A 20,872-nucleotide genomic window follows, 5' to 3' on the forward strand; every position below is an offset into this window, starting at 1 on the left:
GCTGAAATGCAACTTTACCATTTTAAATGCTTCATTATATGCCATGCCATTGTGCTTTATTATTTGTTATTGTCATCATCCAAAACTTTACTCCTCAAACATAGGACGAGCAAGATCTCCTTACTTTTAGCTACCAAAACGTTCGACCAAACTGATTCAATGACATTATAAAGCCAAATGTCAGTTCGCGTTTATATAACACCGTGTTTTCACTTTTTGCTTCTTACTTTCTTCTTCGCGTACCCTCCCGTGAGACCCCTCCTCGTGGTGGGAGAGCCGAGAGCCAAGAGCCGAGACCTGAGAGCCGAGAGCTGAGAGCCGAGAGTCGAGAGCCGAGACCTGAGAGCCGAGAGCTGAGAGCCGAGAGTCGAGAGCCGAAACTGAGAGCCGAGAGCCGAGAGTCGAGACCTGAGAGCTGAGAGCCGAGAATCGAGACCTGAGGGCCGAGAGCTGAGAGCCGAGAGTCGAGACCTGAGAGCCGAGAGTCGAGAGTCGAGAGCCGAGAGCCGAGACCTGAGAGCCGAGAGTCGAGAGCCGAGAGCTGAGAGCCGAGACTTGAGAGCTGAGAGCCGAGAGTCGAGAGCCGAGAGCTGAGAGCCGAGACCCGAGAGCTGAGAGCCGAGAGTCGAGAGCCGAGACCTGAGAGCCGAGAGCCGAGAGTCGAGACCTGAGAGCTGAGAGCCGAGAATCGAGACCTGAGGGCCGAGAGCTGAGAGCCGAGAGTCGAGACCTGAGAGCCGAGAGTCGAGAGTCGAGAGCCGAGAGCCGAGACCTGAGAGTCGAGAGTCGAGAGCCGAGAGCTGAGAGCTGAGAGTCGAGAGCCGAGAGCCGAGACCTGAGAGCCGAGAGCCGAGAGCCGAGAGCCGAGAGCCGAGAGCCAAGACCGTGAGAGACATAGGACTGACTCAGCAGCAGATACATTAGCAACGACATCGAGCCTGGGAAAGAACAACCACTCTCTCATCATCTTGTCCAAACTGGAGAAAACATTAATTGATATCTCACTCCGACGGTGATGGGAACCACGACGATGACGAAGCCTTCTACACCCCCAAGATCACATTTGTTTTCATATTTTTGTAACATTTTGACATTGCTGTTCCTCCTTGCGACCTTTGGCTCTTGATTGTTGGATGTCTTCATTTATGTAGGTTTTCAGCGGAAGTTTTGTATATAATTTGTGGTTCTTCTTACGACCCTTAGCTGTTTCTCGGTGATTCATTTATAGTTTGTGTATTCATTGTTTATGGACCTTTTTTATTTGTAAAACCTATATACAAGATGTCCCGTAAGTAAATACCAACAATTTAGGAATATATTTTATTTCTAAAAATCTAACGAAAATTATTAATAACAATTTTTTACCAAAAACCCTTTGTTAGTAAACTATTTGCTATTGTGTACTATATTTATTAAAAATGTATATCTTAAAATCTATTCAAGGGCACTTTGGGAAAATCTGGATCAAGTTTAAAATAATAATAAACTAATTTACAAACAAATTTATATAAAAAAATCTTCTTTTGTTTTAAAATTGTGGCTAATTTAGATATTATAACTTGATTTATTTAAAAAAAAAACTGGCAAAACTTTGTGATAAAAACTCGAGACATAATTTACTCGTAATTCTCTATATACCATAAGTTACAAATGACAGTGGTTTTACTTTAGATTGCCTAAAACAAAACAAAAAATTGCGTAGGTAAAAAACACACCTTACGTTCAATGTCGTTCTGTAACGTGCATTGTACAGTATATGATATTTATTTGTTTGAATTCTTAAAAGTAAAACTATTCAAAATATTTACCGTCGCCAAATTTATAAAAAAAATATCACTAAACTAACCATCATACGTAGAGAGATACCACTGTACAACCTTTTTTATAAAAAAAAATCTCCGTCACATTGCAGTTCTTTAACCACCTTCCCACGCATCTAAAGGCAGAGTCAGGCCATTTGAAATTCCAAAGGAAGTTAAAATCTTTTCTATTAAATAAATGCTACTACAACAGCGTCCGTGCCTTCCTGACTAACGGACATAGTCTTAATTTTCCTTGAAAAAATGACTTGTAAATATTAGGTTTAGGTTAATTTTATTATTCTAAGTTCAATTCCATTGTATATTATATTATTTTGACCTAACCTATACACGCAATTGTGTCTCTTTGGTTCAATAAATCTCCCTAACAAAGAAAATCTTCGTTTTTTATTAAAATTTTACATTTTTGGTACCTACTAACTTACGGGGAACCCTGTATCTTTTAGTACCTCGTACCTCTTTATGGCAAGGATTTAACTCAACGAGTTGGATTAAAAATGTGATGTCATAAAAATGCTATTAATAGTGTAGGAAGTACAGTAAAATATTTTTAAAGATGGGTATAATCCGGATTACCAAGAATGATACAGGGCTTAAGTGGAATACCTGCTGCACTGTCGGTAATCCAATAAGTTGCTATGGCAACCATTGTGACATGAAACTAGTTGCCACAGCATTCAACTGTATTACCGATAATACAGGGCCAGGTATTTTAACCACTCAACTCACTGTAACTCATTATTCCTTGCAAACATATAAATATTCAATATTAAAATCACAAGGAGAAAAAATACCGTATTAAAGACGTACGTGAGAATTTGTTGAGTGCATTGTTTTCTACAAACTATTATTTTCGTACTTAATTTTTTATTGGTGTATTACTATATTGTTTTGAGTAACGTTATGGAAGCAGTTAGAAGTTTTTATTAAATATGGTTTCCTATTTTTATAAAAAACTAGCTGTACCCGCGGGCTTTGCCCCGTTTAACTTCATATATGAGCTCGTTCGCATGGCTCAATCACGTCCTGGTTGAAGTTCGTTCGCTACGCTCACTCACCTTTAGGTTGGAGCTCGTTCGCTGCGCTCACACATCCTGGTTGAAGTTCGTTCGCTACGCTCACTCACCTTTACGGTTGGAGCTCGTTCGCTGCGCTCACTTGCCTTCAGGTAAGCTCGTTCGCTACGCTAACTCGCCTCCGGGTTGAAGTTCGTTAGCTACGCTCACTCACTCAACTTTGGTTTAAAATTAGCTGTTGTCAAATATTAAAAAAAATAATAGTGCTGCACTCTGTTGGTAATCCTTGTAACTTTAATGCTATTGAACATCATAGAACAGAACCAACTTGTTTAATTGAAACAGCTGTTAAGATTCATTAATTCCATTTATGAGTACTCATTAGGTTAACACGGGAAACTCCAGAGCCACTGGGGCGGAGCCCGAGAGTCCGATCAGAATAAAAACGACTTAGTTTTCCTATTTAATGCCTAAAGAATCAGTGTACCAAATTTCAGCCTCCTAGGTAAGTGGGAAGTGGGAGAATTAGTGATGAGTGAGTGAGTCAGTGAGGGCTTTGCCTTTTATATATATAGATTAGGTAATGTAGTAAGACGATGATTTGTTGGTTCCTTCACAACAGCTGATATACCAGGCGTTGCCATACTGCTCGGCGTAGAGTATCAGACAGTAGACGGCGCCACTGTGTCATGAGCACTACTTTTGCCTAGTGAAAATCTAATCAGGGAAATGTAAATTCGCTTAGTCTACAGATTTGCTGCAGCGGGGGTGTTAGTTCTTTTATTGTTGGTTCGTCAGTATTTGGCTGCACTTTTTGATATGCCTCAATATGTTCTTTTTGGTGCTGTAAAAGCACGTTTAGTTATGTTAACAAATACTCTTTTTCTACAGTCACCTAACAATGTACATGTTCTCTCACGGATTTGAGAAAGCAAAGTAGCCAATTCGCTTATCAGTGAGACAATGTTAACATTGTCTCACTCTAATTACTTTGTCTCACTCACTCCAGATTTGCAACGTGAAGGCACGAAATAGTGAGCGCGTAACATGCAGACAAGGTCGTATGATATGCGCGTGAAATACGTTGGCAGCACTGACTGTAAATCAGCTGGTCAGCTGTTGTACTGTAGTATCGTTAAATTTAATATTGAAAGTTCACTCCTGTTTAAAAATATGTTACATTTTTATACCAATTTATTTGTTTTATGGTAACTGCAGGAAATTATAATGTGCAACTCGAGTGCAAAGTGCAATTGCCTCACTCGAGAAACCATTCCTCACTCACCTTTCTCTCGAGTGAGTCAATTGCTCCCTTTGCTCACTAGTTGCACAAATAACTATTCCATACGCTAGTACAGCTTTTGTCTCACATTTTTTATGACTCTTCTCCCTGCTGATCTTTAAAACCCCAAGGCTTGGTTTTGAGACCTTGCTTGAAATACTGTATCTTAAGGCCCGATAGAAATCTCTAGAGTTATTTCTTGAAATATGCTTTTCTGCTTAATTAATTGATCTTTTTCCGGTCAAGAAATGTCTTGACCACATTCAGCACGTCTTGAGCTTTTAATGTCTATACAAATTGTTCCTGTTTCTTTTATCATTCAAAGTGATCAATTTTATTTGTAGCCTTTCCTTCCACCTTATGATACCCCTGTTTCTTTCAAGATTTTTTCCTAGGGAAAGAGGTGCTTGGAACTGTAAAATTTGTGGTAGATGCCAGGCTAAAGAACCTAGTTCCATTGTCGTTACTGTTACCATGCAAACTCTCCTTTCAACAGTCCTTCCATTTATCGTCTCAGCCAACTTTGGGATTAGCATTTTCTAATATTCTAATTGACCATAAAGACAATCTTTTTTGCCATCATATCCTCCGTCGTAATGTAAATGAACATAAATGTCTATCACAGGAAGGTTTTAAAATTTTACTTTTAATCTTACATATTCGTTCACAGCCTCAAATTCGACTCGAGTATCTACAATATCATAGATGGCGAATCCCATTCCTTACTTAATGTATCCATAATCTCTACCACTATAGTATAACATGAAATTTCCAGCGTCAATGATTACATTTAAGGCCCACCTAATTTCCTACAGGGACATCCATTTTGTACTTTTCCAATTCCCTGATAACTAAGGTCCACAGCACCTGGCACTGCCAGAGAGCAACCGCTCCAGCGGATCTCAAGTCCTTATGACGTATCTTAGGTCTTTGTCCAATGTGATCCATTGTGTCCGAGACATTTCTTAGGCGATACGTAGCCAGGGTGTTTGGCAAGGGAGAGTGGTTAGCCCTTCACCTCAATCCCAAATATGAATGGAGGACCTCACTTACTTCTGGTCAGCGGGTCCATCGGACCTATCCGGGAGGACTGAAAAGCAGATACACCGACCTTCCCCCTATCCGCCACCCAGTGGATGCTCCGTATACGCTGAAGTAGGAAAGCGCATGGCATTATTACTAGACATAAAATACTAACACTATGTACAGAAGATACATACTAGTAGATACATGGCATACTAAATACTAACAAGTTGGTTCTAGCCTAGCTCATACTGTTATTATTCATCTTCTTCAGAACTTGTCCTTGTATTCTGGCCCCCTTGTCTTCACACAGCTCACAGTTTGTTGCTGAACTCTTCAGTTTCTTCCTCTCTCAGGGCCGTCCCTCGGGTTGGCAGCGCCCGGAGCAAACGTGGTCGTGGCGTCCCCTCCCCCCCCCCCCCAGTTATAGTCAGTCGCATTTGCATATTTTAATACTATGTTAATACAAATAGCCGCTGCGTGGCGCCCCCTCAGCCACGGCGCCCGGGTCCCGAGGCAGCTTGCCCCGGTTGCCCCCCCCTTCGGACGGCCCTGTCTCTCTTGAAGTTTACGTTTTTCTATTGCAAATCCTTCAGCACTTTACACAATCCTTTAACTATGTATGTCCTTTAACAGTCCTTTAACTATGTTAACAATTAACTCAAAAGCGTAGTCTGAGCATTTCTAGAAGTGTGCCAGCGACGACCAAAATACTCGGTGGTTTGTTGTTAACTTGTTTTTTTAACTGGTTCTGTTTATCTGATTATATTAGTAATTTGTAGTGTAGAAATAGATTGGTGAAGAAGGTTATTAATTTCCTTTTTGTTGATAATTTATTTCAAAATTATCCTTGCATGCGGGATGTTTCTTCAAAGGAGTATTTAGAGTAACGCCAAAGACAGCTTACAGTGCCTTGATGTAAAACCTCAATGATGCTGGAATGCCTGATATGGATGTTCTTTCACACACATCCTCATTAATAAGCTTAATAACTTGTTTAGGCCGTCCCACCGATGGCATGGCAACTAAAACTGACTAGGAGAGTAGTGTGACCAGGGCCGTGTTAAGGGTCAGTGGAGCCCTGGGCAAACCCAAAATCAGTGCCCCCATTTTTTCCTAGTGCGGGCAGGCGGTGGTTGAGGGGCACCCGGTGGGCGCCCCCAAACCTTCTGCGCCCCTAGGCATATACCCAGTATGCCCGTTTATAAAAGTGAGCCTGAGTGTGACAGGGCTGCCAGCCGCTGCTTGGTGGTGCTGCTGCCAGCAACTAGTGTGACCTGTGCTTTGAAGCTGATAGTAGCATCTTCTTTTAAATTACGGCTGATGCCATCCTAGTGTGACCCGTGCTTTAATAAAATTTGTCTATCTTTGGGGAACTTCAAAAATTATGTTTGTGGCATGATAAGTAGACCTACCTATGAATATTCAAGAAGTGTATTAATTTTTCAAACTCTAGCATTCCTATACGTGGACTTGCTAATCAATGGTTTTCATCTTTTAAGGTTCACAGGCAATGAATTTTCATTTTTCAAGGAAATGAAATTCGAGGATAAAGTCACATAGAAGCGATGCAATACATGTAAAAAAGTCTAACAAAATTTAAAATGGATTTTTTATAACGGTCAGGTTGTCAATAATGACAGAACTACTCTGATTGAATTTATAATTTATTTTTAATGAAATAGTGGTTCCATGTTTCTGATGAATGAGATTTATAGTTCCTTGAAAACAGAATATACAATTTTAAGGTTTGTTCATCAATCAAACTTTGAGTTTTTCATCGCACACTGATTATGTTATTCAAACATCTGGTATTTCTGTTCTGCACTCTCGACCTTTGCTGATTTACCAATGCTTCTTACAGCATATCACACGGTCTTTAGCCCATACCTTGCATTTGCTATTTCAATCTGGGGTTCAAAAAGGACTGCTACATAACTAATTTTCCTGTTTAAAAAAAAGCTCCTAGAGATAATTGCTTTTAAAAAACTCAATATCCTCCTCATTTTCCAACGTATTCATATTTTTCAAACATTATGTTCTTCAAATAAAACCCCTTAGGGATATCAATGGTATTTCTGAATTATTATTAAAAAATTTGGGAAATAACAAAAATAAATTTGTTTATTAAAAAAATTCTTAAATTTAAAAACTTCATACCTCACATTTTCCCTTTTACAACTTGTAAATAGTGTTTCCCTAACTCAAGATTTGCTATAAAAAATGCTTATTCAAATTATTAATTGATATGGATAAGCCACAAAGGACCTTCTCCAATGTGATATCAAAAATCTGCTCTCAAAACTACCATATGGTTCAGAAACACTCTAAATCAAGTTGTGTATTCGATTATGAGAGTAAAACTTGCCCAGTGAGAGGGCAGACCCGGGGTTTGCTATGGGCCCAAGAGATAACTAATTGTGCGCCCTTTCCCCTTCCTCTTGCAGGAATTTTTTCTCTTCCTCGCACTAACCTCTAACCTTAAACCTCGCATACCCCTCTGGGCGACCCGGGCCCATTTACTACAGCGGCCCTGCAAGAAGGTGAGGGAATTTAGTAAACTAAATTTATCAGATACTATTGAATAGATAGGGATTCCAATTTTGACATAAAACAGGAAGGAGAAGAAAGAAGCAGAAGTAATGTATTAATGAATGAGTAAGGTTTCAAAATATGAATACCACAGTAAACATTAAAAAGTATATTAACATACATTGAGCGTCATACAATTAAATCAAAGTTGTACATCAATACGATCACAACAATATACACTTATGCTCTATCCCAGACCTAGAAAGTTTGAGGGTTTCTTCGTGGTCGCTCCTTGAGCAGGTTTTTTACCCCCAATCAATCCGGTTAATCCTCCGGTCAACGAGGTAGCCGTGTTGTTCAGTCCATTAGCCAAGCCAGTAGCCGGCTGGACCAGTGTATCTGTGGCCTTGACAGTTACATTTTGTAAGTTGTCAGTTACAACATTGTTAAGTACATCACCCAGCTGAAGGAAACTACACTCAGCTGATTTGAGGACCTGTAAACAAGTAAGAAAAGACAGTCAGCATAAATAATAAGGTACAAACACAAAATCTCAATGATTAACCTGATCAGTCTGAATTTCCATTAAATTTTTTAAAAAGTTACATAGTTTTGAACAAATTTTGAAAAAATACATCAACGATCCTTTCAATGAAAATTTCTTGCGCAAAAAAATCTGTTTTAGCTAAAAATGCCTCTTAGTTTACATAGTGTGGTATGTATCAACATCTTGTTATAGACATACCACGAACAAAACAACCTGCGCAGAAACGAAAAAGATCACGTGGTTCGCGCAGGTAGGTGGGCCGTACCATTCAAACCTGCGCGGCTCGAAACGGCCCAGGGTTCTTTAGTTTCTGGTATTACTATAGAGTTGTACCATTCCCTTTTTCTTGGGAGAGTAACAAACCAAGGCTGTTTTCCGTCCTCTAAGTTAGTTTAAACATGCATATGCATGATGTTTTTTACCTCTGTAAGTCCAGCCCACAGACCCATCTGACATTTGCGGAAGCCACGGGCCTCCTTTGGTGTCTCATTGATGATAACGTAGTCTCCTCCTTCTGCAGTGAACGGCTTTAGGCTGCGACCAGAGATCTTGGGCAATCTACAAAATTAAACTTTATGTTAAGGATCTAGAATAGTCACTGTCTAACAATCCTGTTCCAATACCCTGGGTCCTGAAATTATTTAGAAATTTTACCAATATAAATTAAATGTGAACCTCTCATTTTCCCTTGAAAATGATGGCATGGTACATTTGCTATCATGTTCAAATATTATCTACTACTACTGCATCTGTTGCTCGAATTTGAACAATGGAAAAGTATTACAGGCGTTATTTCAAAGCTGATAACAGTTATAATTTTCGATGACTTTAAAAAATTAACTCAAAGATATAATGTAATCAACCACTCCAGTTATCAAACTGAAAACGAACTCATTCTGAAAACGAACGCTATTGTGTGTATCATGTGTTTACTATGAACAGCTGTAATTAATACAAATTATTCGTCTGTTTAAGTAAACAAAATCTTTTCATCATAAGAAATACATTGGAATTTTGATGGCCTGTGGGGCAAAGCCCGAGGATTTTTATTACAGGAATACAAAAAATATTATTCTACACAAAAAGTACTTTATTTTGACACATTGTAAAAATCCGTCCATTATCAACGGAGGAGTAGTGTTTTGTAGAAAACGCCTTCACGTATTATATATATATAAGAACACTCATAGTAGGTTCACTCAAATACTAATTTCTGGCAAAAATACAAACTTTTTAACCAGGCCAAATTGTTACAGACAACTTCATGTGTTACATAAAATATCATGTGACAAAAACCAAAGGAGTAAAATCAAACTTTATAAAAGCAGCACACTTGTTGAGCGGCAGCGGCTCCCAAAAATTTGTGAAAATAACGCTATTGTTTTCGCCATTTACACAATCTCGATAATTAGAAAACTGCAGAAAAACCTGACAAAATTGACAGCCATAGGAAACCATCCACAACATATAACCTTTAATCACAACTTACTGACGCCAAGAAAAAATGTTCTAAAGCACTGGCCTAACAACGTCATATGGTCAATATTTTCATGTTCTAATTATTTATTTCAAACAATGTGTTTATGAAATTTTTAGTTTTTGTTTTCGTATGCATGGCAATTATCCAAAAAGCATCACTATAAAATAAAGATAATTTTGATAGAATTACAGGATATCCTTTTTACAAGATATACCTTTTTCTAATTTTAATCTTGGGATCCAAAGTAAAAACAATCATGAACTTGTTTTGAATTGTTTTTTAGATAACTGTGTTGCCATACTTGTTTTTTTTATAAAAAAAACAATAGCGATATTTGTTTAAAATTAATTATCTTATGCTAAAAACAAACTACAGTAGGTTAGATAAGTAATGAAATAAAATTGTTTTCTCTTTTAAGTTTAACCTTGACTACAAACCATTAGACAACATACTTAGTGGTTTATATAACAAAATCTAATCTCCTTGATGTTTTCTTAGCATACTACCATATATACTACTGATCAATCACTCTGTCTATATTTGGAACATATAATATCATAAAGGATATTCATCAACCTAGTTTTATAGGGAGGGGGGTCGCCCTCACCGCTCCCCCCTTGGATCCGTGCCTGCATCAGCTGGTCCAAAAGTGAATGGTTTTATTTAACACAGAATCTATTACTTCCATTAAAATGAACAATGCCATTGTTATACATACCCAGTTTTACAGAATTCAGCCACCATATCAGTGAAGTGCTCTCTAACTGTGATGTCGTGGGGATCAGTCAATTCTCCTCCAAACAACGGTTTTCCATCCACAGATTTGAGGTCGAATAGGTAGATCAAGTCATCACCATGTCCCACACCTGAACATCATACAAAATGGTGATTATCAGGGCCGCAAAGGGGGGGTCGTTTGCCCCGGGTGGCAAGATTTGGGAGGCGGCAAAATTTAGGTTGCTATGTAATTTGTGTTAACCTATACAAAAAGGTTTATTTTGATCCAATGACTCATTCAATTGTATATCCATTGCATTGTATATACATTGTTCTCTTGTGCCTTTCCTATTATATACTTACTTACTTACTTACTGCTGTGGCTCTTGGTACCCAAGGTGGTAGGTGGTACTTTGCCTCGCCAACACACTGCCTCCAGATTTTTCTATCCATTGCCTCCTCTTCCCTTCTTCCCAGTCTTCTTAGGTCTTTTCTAACCTGGTCTCGCCATCTCAACTTGGGCCTTCCTGGTGGTCTTCTGCCCTCCGGATTGTTCAAAAGGACGTTCTTGACTAAGGAGTCGTCCTCTTTCCTTAGTAAATGGCCAACCCATCTCATTCTCCTACCTCTCACTTCGGCCACTATGTCTGGGTCCATATATAATTGCCTCAACTCCACATTGTGTTTTATCCTCCATTCTCCATCTTCAAAGGTTGCACCATATATTTTTCTCAATATTTTGTTTTCAAATACTATCAAACGTTTTTCTGTTATTTTACTTAACACCCAATTTTCTGAGCCGTATAATAGAACTGGTCTTATAATGGTTTTATATATACGGAGTTTTGTTTTGTGTGATAGTATTCGAGAGATTAATAGTTTGTGGGATGCCGAGAAACTTCTGTGTACTGCATTTTCCTATTATATAGTTTTTTTTATTTTTTATTAAGCTTTAAATGATTTATAATTTGTTTCCTCTTTTATATAGACAGGCAATAGAGTTAGTGATTCAGAAAAATTTGGTTTCTTTTTGGAGGATTCCAGCTTATAATATATCCAGATTGAAACCATTTTAAGGGGACTCCCATTATCCTAAGACTTTCCAGTTTTTCGGCAAAAATTGAATGAAACACACTATGAAATGCTTTAGAGAGATCCATGTATATTCTTAGAACATTTTCACCATTTTCAATTGATTGGACGATTTAATTATTTTTCTTTTATTTAGTTTAGAGAAAATACGTTTATTTTGTACTTTTCTAGCTATTCTAGCCATTTTTGTAATTTCCTGTTTTTCTTGTTTAATTTCTGGATTTATCCATGATTTCTGTGTGTTGTAAATTTTTACAAGTTTGTTTTCAAAGCATAAATTGAAATAGTAAATAAACATTTTGTAAAAAATATTGTACTTTTCTGTTACTGGTGCTAAATAAACATCATTCCAGTTTTCCTTTTCCAACATTTTATAATACTAGAGCTTATTTTATTCTGAGAATAGTCAGTATTTTTTAAAAGTTTAATTATTTTTAAAACGTTTTTATTAGCTTACTTTCTTGTCCGGTAGAAACTTTGCAATCAATTTTAAACTAACTTCCCGATGAGCTAGTGACTTGAAACTTGAAACATAGCTCACAAGAAATGGATGACAATGAAATATTATATCATTTAATTTTCAAATTTCCCTTGTTTAAACATTTATTTAAAATTTGTATTTCTAAGATTTGTCCATTGTGATCTGAAAGCTCAGTTATCATTCCTGTGGTCTTTAAGTCATGGGTTGGAATGTTTGTTAGAATGTTATCAATAGCTGTTACTGAGTTAGTTGTGACCCTTGTTGGAAAATGTACTAACAATTTCATACCATGAGTTTTTAACAAATTATCAATATCTTTGCTTTGTTTGCTGTTTACTAAAACATTAATATTAAAATCTCCTACTATTACCACCTTTTTGTTTTTTTGATGACACATAGTCAAATAGAATACCTGATCGACTTAAAAACACTACTTACACTACTTGCAGGTGATCTATAAATACCAACCAAAAGAAATTCATCCTTTTCAAAAACATATTTTGAACAACATAACTGAAACACTTTTCCTTCCCTTAACAGTTCAATATTACCATAATTCACCGCTTGAGAGCTGTATATGGCCATGGCCGCACGAAGCTTTAGCTGAGGCTGAGATTGAACCTGAGAGAGAATGAATGAAGTGGAATGAGCTATTTTGCGTACTGTTTACAGGTGTGACAGTACTGACAGTGATCATTTCCATGCAGTGGTAGGAAAAGATGTTTTCAGTAACAAATTTGTGTTTTTAAAGTGGGATAACTATCTAAAATAATTATCTTACTTGGGAAAATGCCAACAAACTATGAAGAAACATTCTCTTGAGAGGGGTGGTTTTAAATATACCAATTAAGAATGGAATGGTTTAGGACCACATCATAATAGAGAGGGAAGGCCACCTAGGTGTGTATTTTATCCAAAATGTGAATACAAATTAAGTGAGATGACTTGTTTTGCTTTGTTACTGACCAAGATTATTTCACTGTTTCATCTCATCCCTTTTACCACTTATTTTAAGCAGCAATATAGAAAGATAATATCCCAGAGGGATTGCCACTCTGCACACCTGTAGATTTGAAAACCAATCTTCTCAAATATTCTCAAAATCCCACAGTGTCTCAATAGTCCACCACTCACAAGGCCAAACTCTAGGTAAGTTGCCCTTTCTCAAATCATTTTACTTTATCCCTTGCTAAGATAGCGATGTTCTGGTAAAATGTTTTAAAATACAATATAAGCTGGTTTTTCCTAGACGCGGAAGAGGATGGCGGAGAGCGGAAAAGCGATTAACATGGCTTTCCGCTCCGCTTCTAGGAAAACAGTAACATTAAATTACCTAAGACAAGAGGAGTCTGCTATCCACGTTTCTCTCTCCGTGCCTAGGAAAACCCAGTTTAAAGCTGAATATGAATGCAGGAATAAATATGAGTTAGAAACCGCATGATCTGTGTGGCTTTTATTATGACTAAGATTAGCTGGCGCTTTTGCCAGAATCATTTATTAAAAGCCCAATGATCAAGCTACAAAATATTTGCCAGGAACTTTTCTTATTACTCTCAACAACCAGGGACGTATTTCCCTAACGGCGGACACCACGTTTGTGCGGGTGCCTCACTTGGGCTTCAAATTGTTTTTTTTTTTCAATAAATTTATTTCATCAATAATCGGTTTTGCGGGAGACGATGATGAAATCAGCGCCACCGAAAAAGATCTTCACTATTTCGCCGTCAACATAAGAGTTGTCACTATTCATCCACAATCGTGGAAGATGTCCAGGATTTTATCAAGAGGAGTTGAAGATCATGTCCCCGAAAACTCAGAAGATCTTCACGATTTCATCATGATCGAAGGAGACGAAGATGATGTCTCTGCGCTCGCGCAATATGTTATATATCCTCCGCGGCCAATGGAGTCGTTAATGTTTTCGCTGCAGTCAATGGAGTCGTTCATGATTTTTCACCATTATCGAAAGAGACGAAGATGATGTTTCCTCACTTCCGCAAGATATTACCTCTTTCTCCACGGCTACAAAACACTTTCATGATTCCGCCATAATCGGAGGAGACGAAGATGATGTCTCCCCGCTTGGGCAATACACAAACAATTTCTCCACAGCCATAGGAGACGTTCATGATTTCACCGTGATTGATTTTGATCCGATGCCCGAAGATCAAGATTGTTTATTCAACCCGAAAGAAACAAAAAATTGCTGGCCCCTACCTAAGACCCCTAATAATATTATTTGAAAAATAATAGACTTATTATTTTATCAGCTAGTCTCCTAGGTATTTTTGCCGATAAGATTGTTGAAAAAAATGCCAATTTTTCGAGTTGAAGCAATACTACGTGTATTTCTAAGCTTAAGTTCCAACCTTTCGAAGAATCATAATATAGAGAGGGGCTTCTCTGGTGAGACCGGCTAGGGGCTTCATCGATTCTAAATACGGCCCTGTCAACAACCCCTGTTCATCATACCTGGCACAGGTTTGTCTTCCTTCTGCTGAGTCAAGGGGTAGTCCTGCAGGAAGTCGTCTGCAGTAGAAGTCTGAGATTCATGTTCAAACCTGTACAAGTAGACTTTGTCTTTCTTAGACCAAGACTGCGAGGAGAGGAACGCCGGGAGATTGAAAAGAGCGTCTGTTGTCATCTGAAAATTACAACAATTTTACTGATATATGTTTTGAAAGCTATATGAATCAGTTTTATACAGCTAACAACATTAACCATAGTTTTCATTGTCGCACATTTGATGGCTGTTTATCATCAGGTACAATCGGAGACAGTCTACAATTGGGCCTGACTCTTAACCTGTGTGTCTGGTCGAAATTGAGCAGCATTGTATTGTAACATCTTTTACATATATTTACCATCTTGTAAATGTTTACAGTATAAATGCAAAAATATTAGATAGTGTTGAAAGACGTGTTTAAATTATTATATTCAAATAAGTGTCTTTACCTAAACTCCTAATCAAAAAGTTATTCAATTTAAAGGGTTAGGCAAAAGTTTTGATACACCCCCTTAACTTTTCAATGGGTTACACAAGGAAGACTAAGGCCTCCTCACCTTTATCTATTTTGGATAAAAGTATACAATTTTTTTTCGTTAGTAGGTATGAGAATTTTTTTGAAAAAAGCTATTGTTTTTACTTTATCAATGGTGACCAACATACTTAGTCTGAGCTTTCTAAACTTCATAAATGAAATTTGTTATCACTTTAAAGAAGTCCAAAAAAAAAAAAAACAAGTCAAACTTAAATACCGTATGGATCCTTTGGCTTTTATATTTCTTTATTTACGACATGGCCTTCATTTTGACATACCTACCAACCGTTCTATATATGTAATTTTATTTGAGAATTCCAGCTTCAAATATCACCTCTTATCTTTTTTTTACTATAGGTTTCAATTAATAGATGTTATGTTGTGTTTATTACTTTTGTTACAAACACGAAACGTTTATATCAGTTTTGATTCGGTTCTTTATCAAGGGGCGTAGAATGCTCTGATGTGATGTATGCATTTGAGTTTTCTTAAGCCCTTTAGGTTAGTTACTTCATAAAACAATGCTAAAAAGAACTCCATTATCACGCTCATGTTAATGACAAACCTAAGCATCCAAAATGTATTATTTGGGCACCTACACTGTCAAAGAGAAGTTGGCTGTAGTCCTTTCAAACAGACTAAGAAGAAGAAGAAATGTCCCTTAAAACTTACCTTTACCATGACTTTAAATAAGGCACATGGACAGAGGCTAACAAAGGAAGGATTGCACTTGTCAGACACTGTTTTTTTACACATCCAGTTTTTGTGGCTTTGTCAATAGTATATTTCATTACTAGGACCGAAAGTGGCATTTTCCGTGGCGGGCTCAAGTTTTTGTGTGAGGCGAAGCCGAACACAGGGGACCCCAATTTCACGTGCGAGGCGAAGCCGAGTATGTGAGAGCTATTTTCACGTACGAGGTGAAGTCGAGGACGGGAATAATGGAGCAAGTGCTGGATAATAACTTTCAGTACGAGTTATGAACGATACTTTTCATGACGACGCAAAAATACACAAATACAGATTAGCAGACCTCAGTAATATTACAACTATATTTTATTTCTCAAATAATTTGATTGAACATCAAAATATAAAATAAAATCTTTAAAAAGAAACCAACGTATATTTCTCAATAACTTTTGTTTAAACATGAAAATAAAAGAATAAAGCAACTTTTAACTATACATACAGCTGATTCAAATCATTAAATTAAACCGTAACAAAACACTAGCGGGCATAGAGAATAAATGGAGAACTAATTGAGAGCGAGGGAAAGTAAATTTAGAGCAAGGGAAAATCAGCTAATCGATTTTCCCTCGCCCTAAATTAGAGCTTGGGAAACGACCACTTTCATTGATGTCCGCTGTTATCGAAAATAGTTACCTTCGTTACGGAGTGATGAAAAGCACTTTTCAGTAAAAACTATGTCTGTGTAAAAACAAAACAATCAAATCAAAAATTGTTTATGGCCATATTCTTACTTCATACATAGAGTTCAAATAGGTCCTATAAACTTAACTTATTACTCAGTAAAATGGTAAGTTTTTTACGTTTACTCGTATTTTGAAAAGGTTTTTTAACCAAAAATAATAGGAACTAAAATATTTAACACATTGCCAAACAATCTAAAATCAATAAATTCAAACACTCTTTTCATAAAAAAACTGAAACAATACTTAATCAACAAACCTTACTATATAGTCTAAATGGATATTTCGAAGACCACACACACTACAACAATACATAACAGTACCCAAAGAAGAAAGAAAAAGAAAAAACAAGAATTTTGACGATTCCCTGGTCTCAACGACTATGGAGAAGAGGACCTAGGTAAAAGGTAAAAAGGTTTTTTAACCATCTAAAATGTGGACCCACATCTATTTCTGAAGTGGGGACCCATACTTTAATCAACGATGCACTTACTACCACAGAATTAACTGTAATGTTTTGTACCTCAATAAGTGGGATTTTAGAAAGATTCAGGGTGAATGCTTCGCACGGGTCAGCTGGTAATACCTTAGTTTCTAAGAATACACGCAATAAAGTTCATACCTCTATGATTTTATCCACAGTACTTGCTAAGCTGTTTAAACTGGAGGTGATACCTTTCAGGTAGCCAGTGTTGGAAAACAGTTGACTTAGAACGGGATTCAGGGAGGTGTTGCCAAAGATACCTGAAAATTGTAATTGACAAATGTGTTAGGTGGATGCTTTGTATTGCTGGGAAACTGGTCTTTTCCCACGCATGGCTGGATCCAAACAGATAAAATAAGATTAGATAAATAGATTGTGATTCATGAGTTGAGTTGTAATTATGGTTTTTGGACCTGTAAAATACTCTTTATAGCACTAGTAAATAAATACCCGATTTCTGGTAATTTAAAGAAATTACTAGGTACCGTAATCTAAAAGTCAATGTTAGACGTTTACTTTCTCTCCCTATATACATGTATATGGAGAAAGTATTGTTTTTGTCAAAATTTGTTTGTATGAATTTTAAATGGATATATCGGTTTTGGGTCCCCGATCCCAGAAAAGTGGTTTTGGAAGTGATGTTTGTGTGTGTGTGTGTGTGTGTACAGAACTAGACCACACCGGTTGTCCGAATTTGATGAATTTGGTATGTAGGCACTAATCCATGGTATCTCCTGGTGTATATATTTTTTTTTTTTATTTTGATTTTTAAAGGTGATTTTTCCATGAAATCCCATAAAATAACGGAAAATTGATTTTTTTTAAATGGCCTACGGTAATTGATTTTGATAGAAATTTAGTATGTTTATAAGTCCTTTACATTCTGAACAAAATGGTACAAATCCCTTTTCAGTAAAAATCACGGCTCAAAAGTTTTTGTAACTTTTATACTATTTTCTCTTAAAAAGCCAAAAAATAACAGAAAATCTGATTAAAAAACGATTTAATTGATTAAAATTAGTAATGGTCCTTATAATTCTGAACAAAATAGTGCAACCCCATTTCTGTAACGATTACATTTCAAAAGTTACTGCAACTTTTGTGATTTTCCCTATAAAATATCAAAGTTACTCCCGCCGCTTACCTATGTGCCAAAAGAATTTATATAGTGTAAATATTTTTATCATAAAGGTTGTTGACAAGCTAATGGAAGAAAGTATGTGTAAGATTGATGATACCATTTCCCTCTATACAACCTGGTTCCTTATATTAAAAAATAATTTAAATAGTCACAAATAATACATATAGACTAAATACCCCCCGCCGCAGCAAACCTGCAGACTAAGCGAATTTCAACTTGTCTGATTACATTTTTATTCAAATATTTCCATAAATAAGACATATTTATTCCCTATTTAAATAACATTAGATTTAACAAGTGCTTAGGTTTGCTGCTACGGGGAAGGTAAAAAAACTTGTTTAAACCATACGTAAATAGTATGGGATGAAATAAATAAATTTGCCAAATTTTATCAATATATATCCATAAACAAGTAAACTACAACAATTTTTATTTCCTCCATAAGAATAACATGGGACTTTAAACTATTTTAGAATTTTCTCCGTGACCGTTAGGTATGCAACAGCGCTTCAATATACTAAATTATTTCTTTTTTTTAAGCTCTACAAAACGGTTTAGAAAGAAATTGCAAATTTTTTTGTTTTTAGAGTAAAAAATGAGAAAAACACATTTTTACCCCATAAAACCCCCATAAACCCCTGTTCCCATGGTCCGATTATGCTGGATCACGAACTTGTTCGAATAAACGTAGGTTTACACGTTTGTACCAAATTTCATCAAAATCGGATCATTTTTGCTCGAGTTATCGCGTTAACGGACACACATATATATAAATATATATATATGAATGAATTTGAACGGATGGTGTTTTTGGCCTCTAGGGACCTCAAAATGAAAAAAAAAATCGGCCCCGCGTCCAGGTCTTACCATGAGTACTACGGTAATAGCTTATTCCCTATATGGGAAATTCGCTAAAAGTCTTGGCTCCTTGACCCCACAAGGCTTAGCAAAATACAATGTTAATATAAATGTAAACATATTTAGCAACCTGAGTTTATGTTGAGGAGCTGAGGTATCAGGCTTTCTACTGCTTCTTCCGTAGCTTCCAGTTGACCAAGGAGTTGAGTGGCAATTCCACCTGCAACCAAACAACAATATTTAACTACTGAGGAAACCAAACCCAAAAAGTCCACAAAACAAAACTAGCTCATATTTAGGGAAGTTATCATCAGGGTTACACCGGAGGATGTGGGAAAATGTCGGAAATTAAACCTGCAAACTCAAGTTTTTTAAAAGCTGTTTAGAGACATACTAGCTGTAACCTGCGGGCTTTGCCCCGTTTAACTTCTTAATTTTCAAGATGATCTCGTTCGCATGGCTCAATCACGTCCTGGTTGAAGTTCGTTCGCTACGCTCACTCACCTTTAGGTTGGAGCTCGTTCGCTGCGCTCACTTGCCTTCAGGTTAGCTCGTTCGCTACGCTAACTCGCCTCCAGGTTGAAGTTCGTTCGCTACGCTCACTCACCTTTTGGTTGCAAATTAGCTGTTGTCATAAATGTAAAAGAAATAATAGTGCTGCACCCTGTTGGTAATCCTTATAACTTTAATGCTATTGAACATCATAGAACAGAACCAACTTGTTTAATTGAAACAGCTGTTAAGATTCATTAATTCAATTTCTCATAAGGTTAACATGGGAAACTCCAGAGCCACTGGGGCGGAGCCGATTGGACGGATCACGAAATTGATGGTGTTTAAACCTATTCCATGAAATTCTACACATATGTAGCCTACCAAGTTTCGTGGCAATCGGTTCAGCGGTGTCTGAGTTTATCACTGCCAAACAAATATATATATAAGTAGATAGTAATGTACCAATCCTAAACCAAAAAAGGAAGACTTCAATAATTTAATGAAATTTATCGTTTTTCAATACTAATATGTTAAATTTTTGCCTCTTTTTAGGCCAATTTCTAACATTTTCATATTTTTCTAGAAAAAGTATACAATTTTGATGAAATTTTCATGAACATGTTTATATTTTCCATAAAATTGACTACAAAACAAAATGTTTTTAAAAACAAGTAGGCTAAAAATTCTAAAACTTTTTGTTCAAATATTTGAAATATTTTATTTAAATTATTGTTTTTTTGTAAATAACATTTTTCCTATTTGAGTTATTCAAAATCTATTAAAAGTATTGAATTTCTCAGAAAATTCTAATATTTGATGTATTTTACAAGTCCATATTTCATTTTAAATATGAAATAAAAGAAATGTAAAAAAAATGATAATCTTAAGATTAAAAGATAAGTATTGATTTAAATTGAAAATAAATATCACCAATTAAAAGCTTGTTAAAAATTAATGCTATTTCATACATTATACTTTTCTGTATGATTAAAGATAATGTAAAAATCAACAAATACCCCCGCCGCAGCAAACCTGCAGACTAAGCGAATTTCCATTTGACTGATTGGATTTACACTGAAATGTCTACTTAAAAATATAACATTTATTCCCAACTAGTGTACATGTTGCTCGGATTCGAGCAATTGCAAAGTATTACAGGAGTTATTTCAAAACTAATAACAGTCATATTTACAATGAGTTTAAAAGAGTCAACTCAACGATTACCAGTGTGTAGGCTAACTCAGACCATACAGACTAAGGAAACAAAGTTTCTTTTGTTTCCTTAGTCAATGGTTATTGATAAACCTAAAGCATTCCGGCCGGTTTTCTCCTTCTCAAAATACCTCGCTGTACAGGCAACACAGGTCATTGATAGAGGGCCAATTGAGAACGAAAAGTCGTTTTGGGGTAGTGTTAGGGTGCATTTGTAACCT

General features: G+C 36.5%; 1 protein-coding gene across 1 annotated transcript in view; it reads right to left on the bottom strand.

Annotated features, from left to right (window-relative positions):
* Window positions 1-7,827: 7,827 nt before the first annotated feature.
* Window positions 7,828-20,872, bottom strand: part of LOC129001178 (carboxylic ester hydrolase) — a 100,547-nt gene continuing 87,502 nt past the window's right edge. Inside the window, exons 7-12 of the mRNA XM_054428391.1 lie at window positions 19,075-19,164; window positions 17,084-17,205; window positions 14,463-14,634; window positions 10,419-10,566; window positions 8,643-8,778; window positions 7,828-8,169 (exon numbers count right to left, since the gene is read on the bottom strand). Of these exons, the coding sequence (XP_054284366.1) occupies window positions 7,921-8,169; window positions 8,643-8,778; window positions 10,419-10,566; window positions 14,463-14,634; window positions 17,084-17,205; window positions 19,075-19,164 (917 nt within the window). The 3' untranslated portion in view covers window positions 7,828-7,920. The remainder of the gene's footprint in view (window positions 8,170-8,642; window positions 8,779-10,418; window positions 10,567-14,462; window positions 14,635-17,083; window positions 17,206-19,074; window positions 19,165-20,872) is intronic.

The sequence above is a fragment of the Macrosteles quadrilineatus genome, unplaced genomic scaffold (assembly GCF_028750875.1).
Source record: "Macrosteles quadrilineatus isolate MER2022 unplaced genomic scaffold, UCM_ALF_1.0 Scaffold_8__2_contigs__length_117827958, whole genome shotgun sequence".
In the NCBI taxonomy this organism is placed as follows: Eukaryota; Metazoa; Arthropoda; class Insecta; order Hemiptera; family Cicadellidae; genus Macrosteles; species Macrosteles quadrilineatus.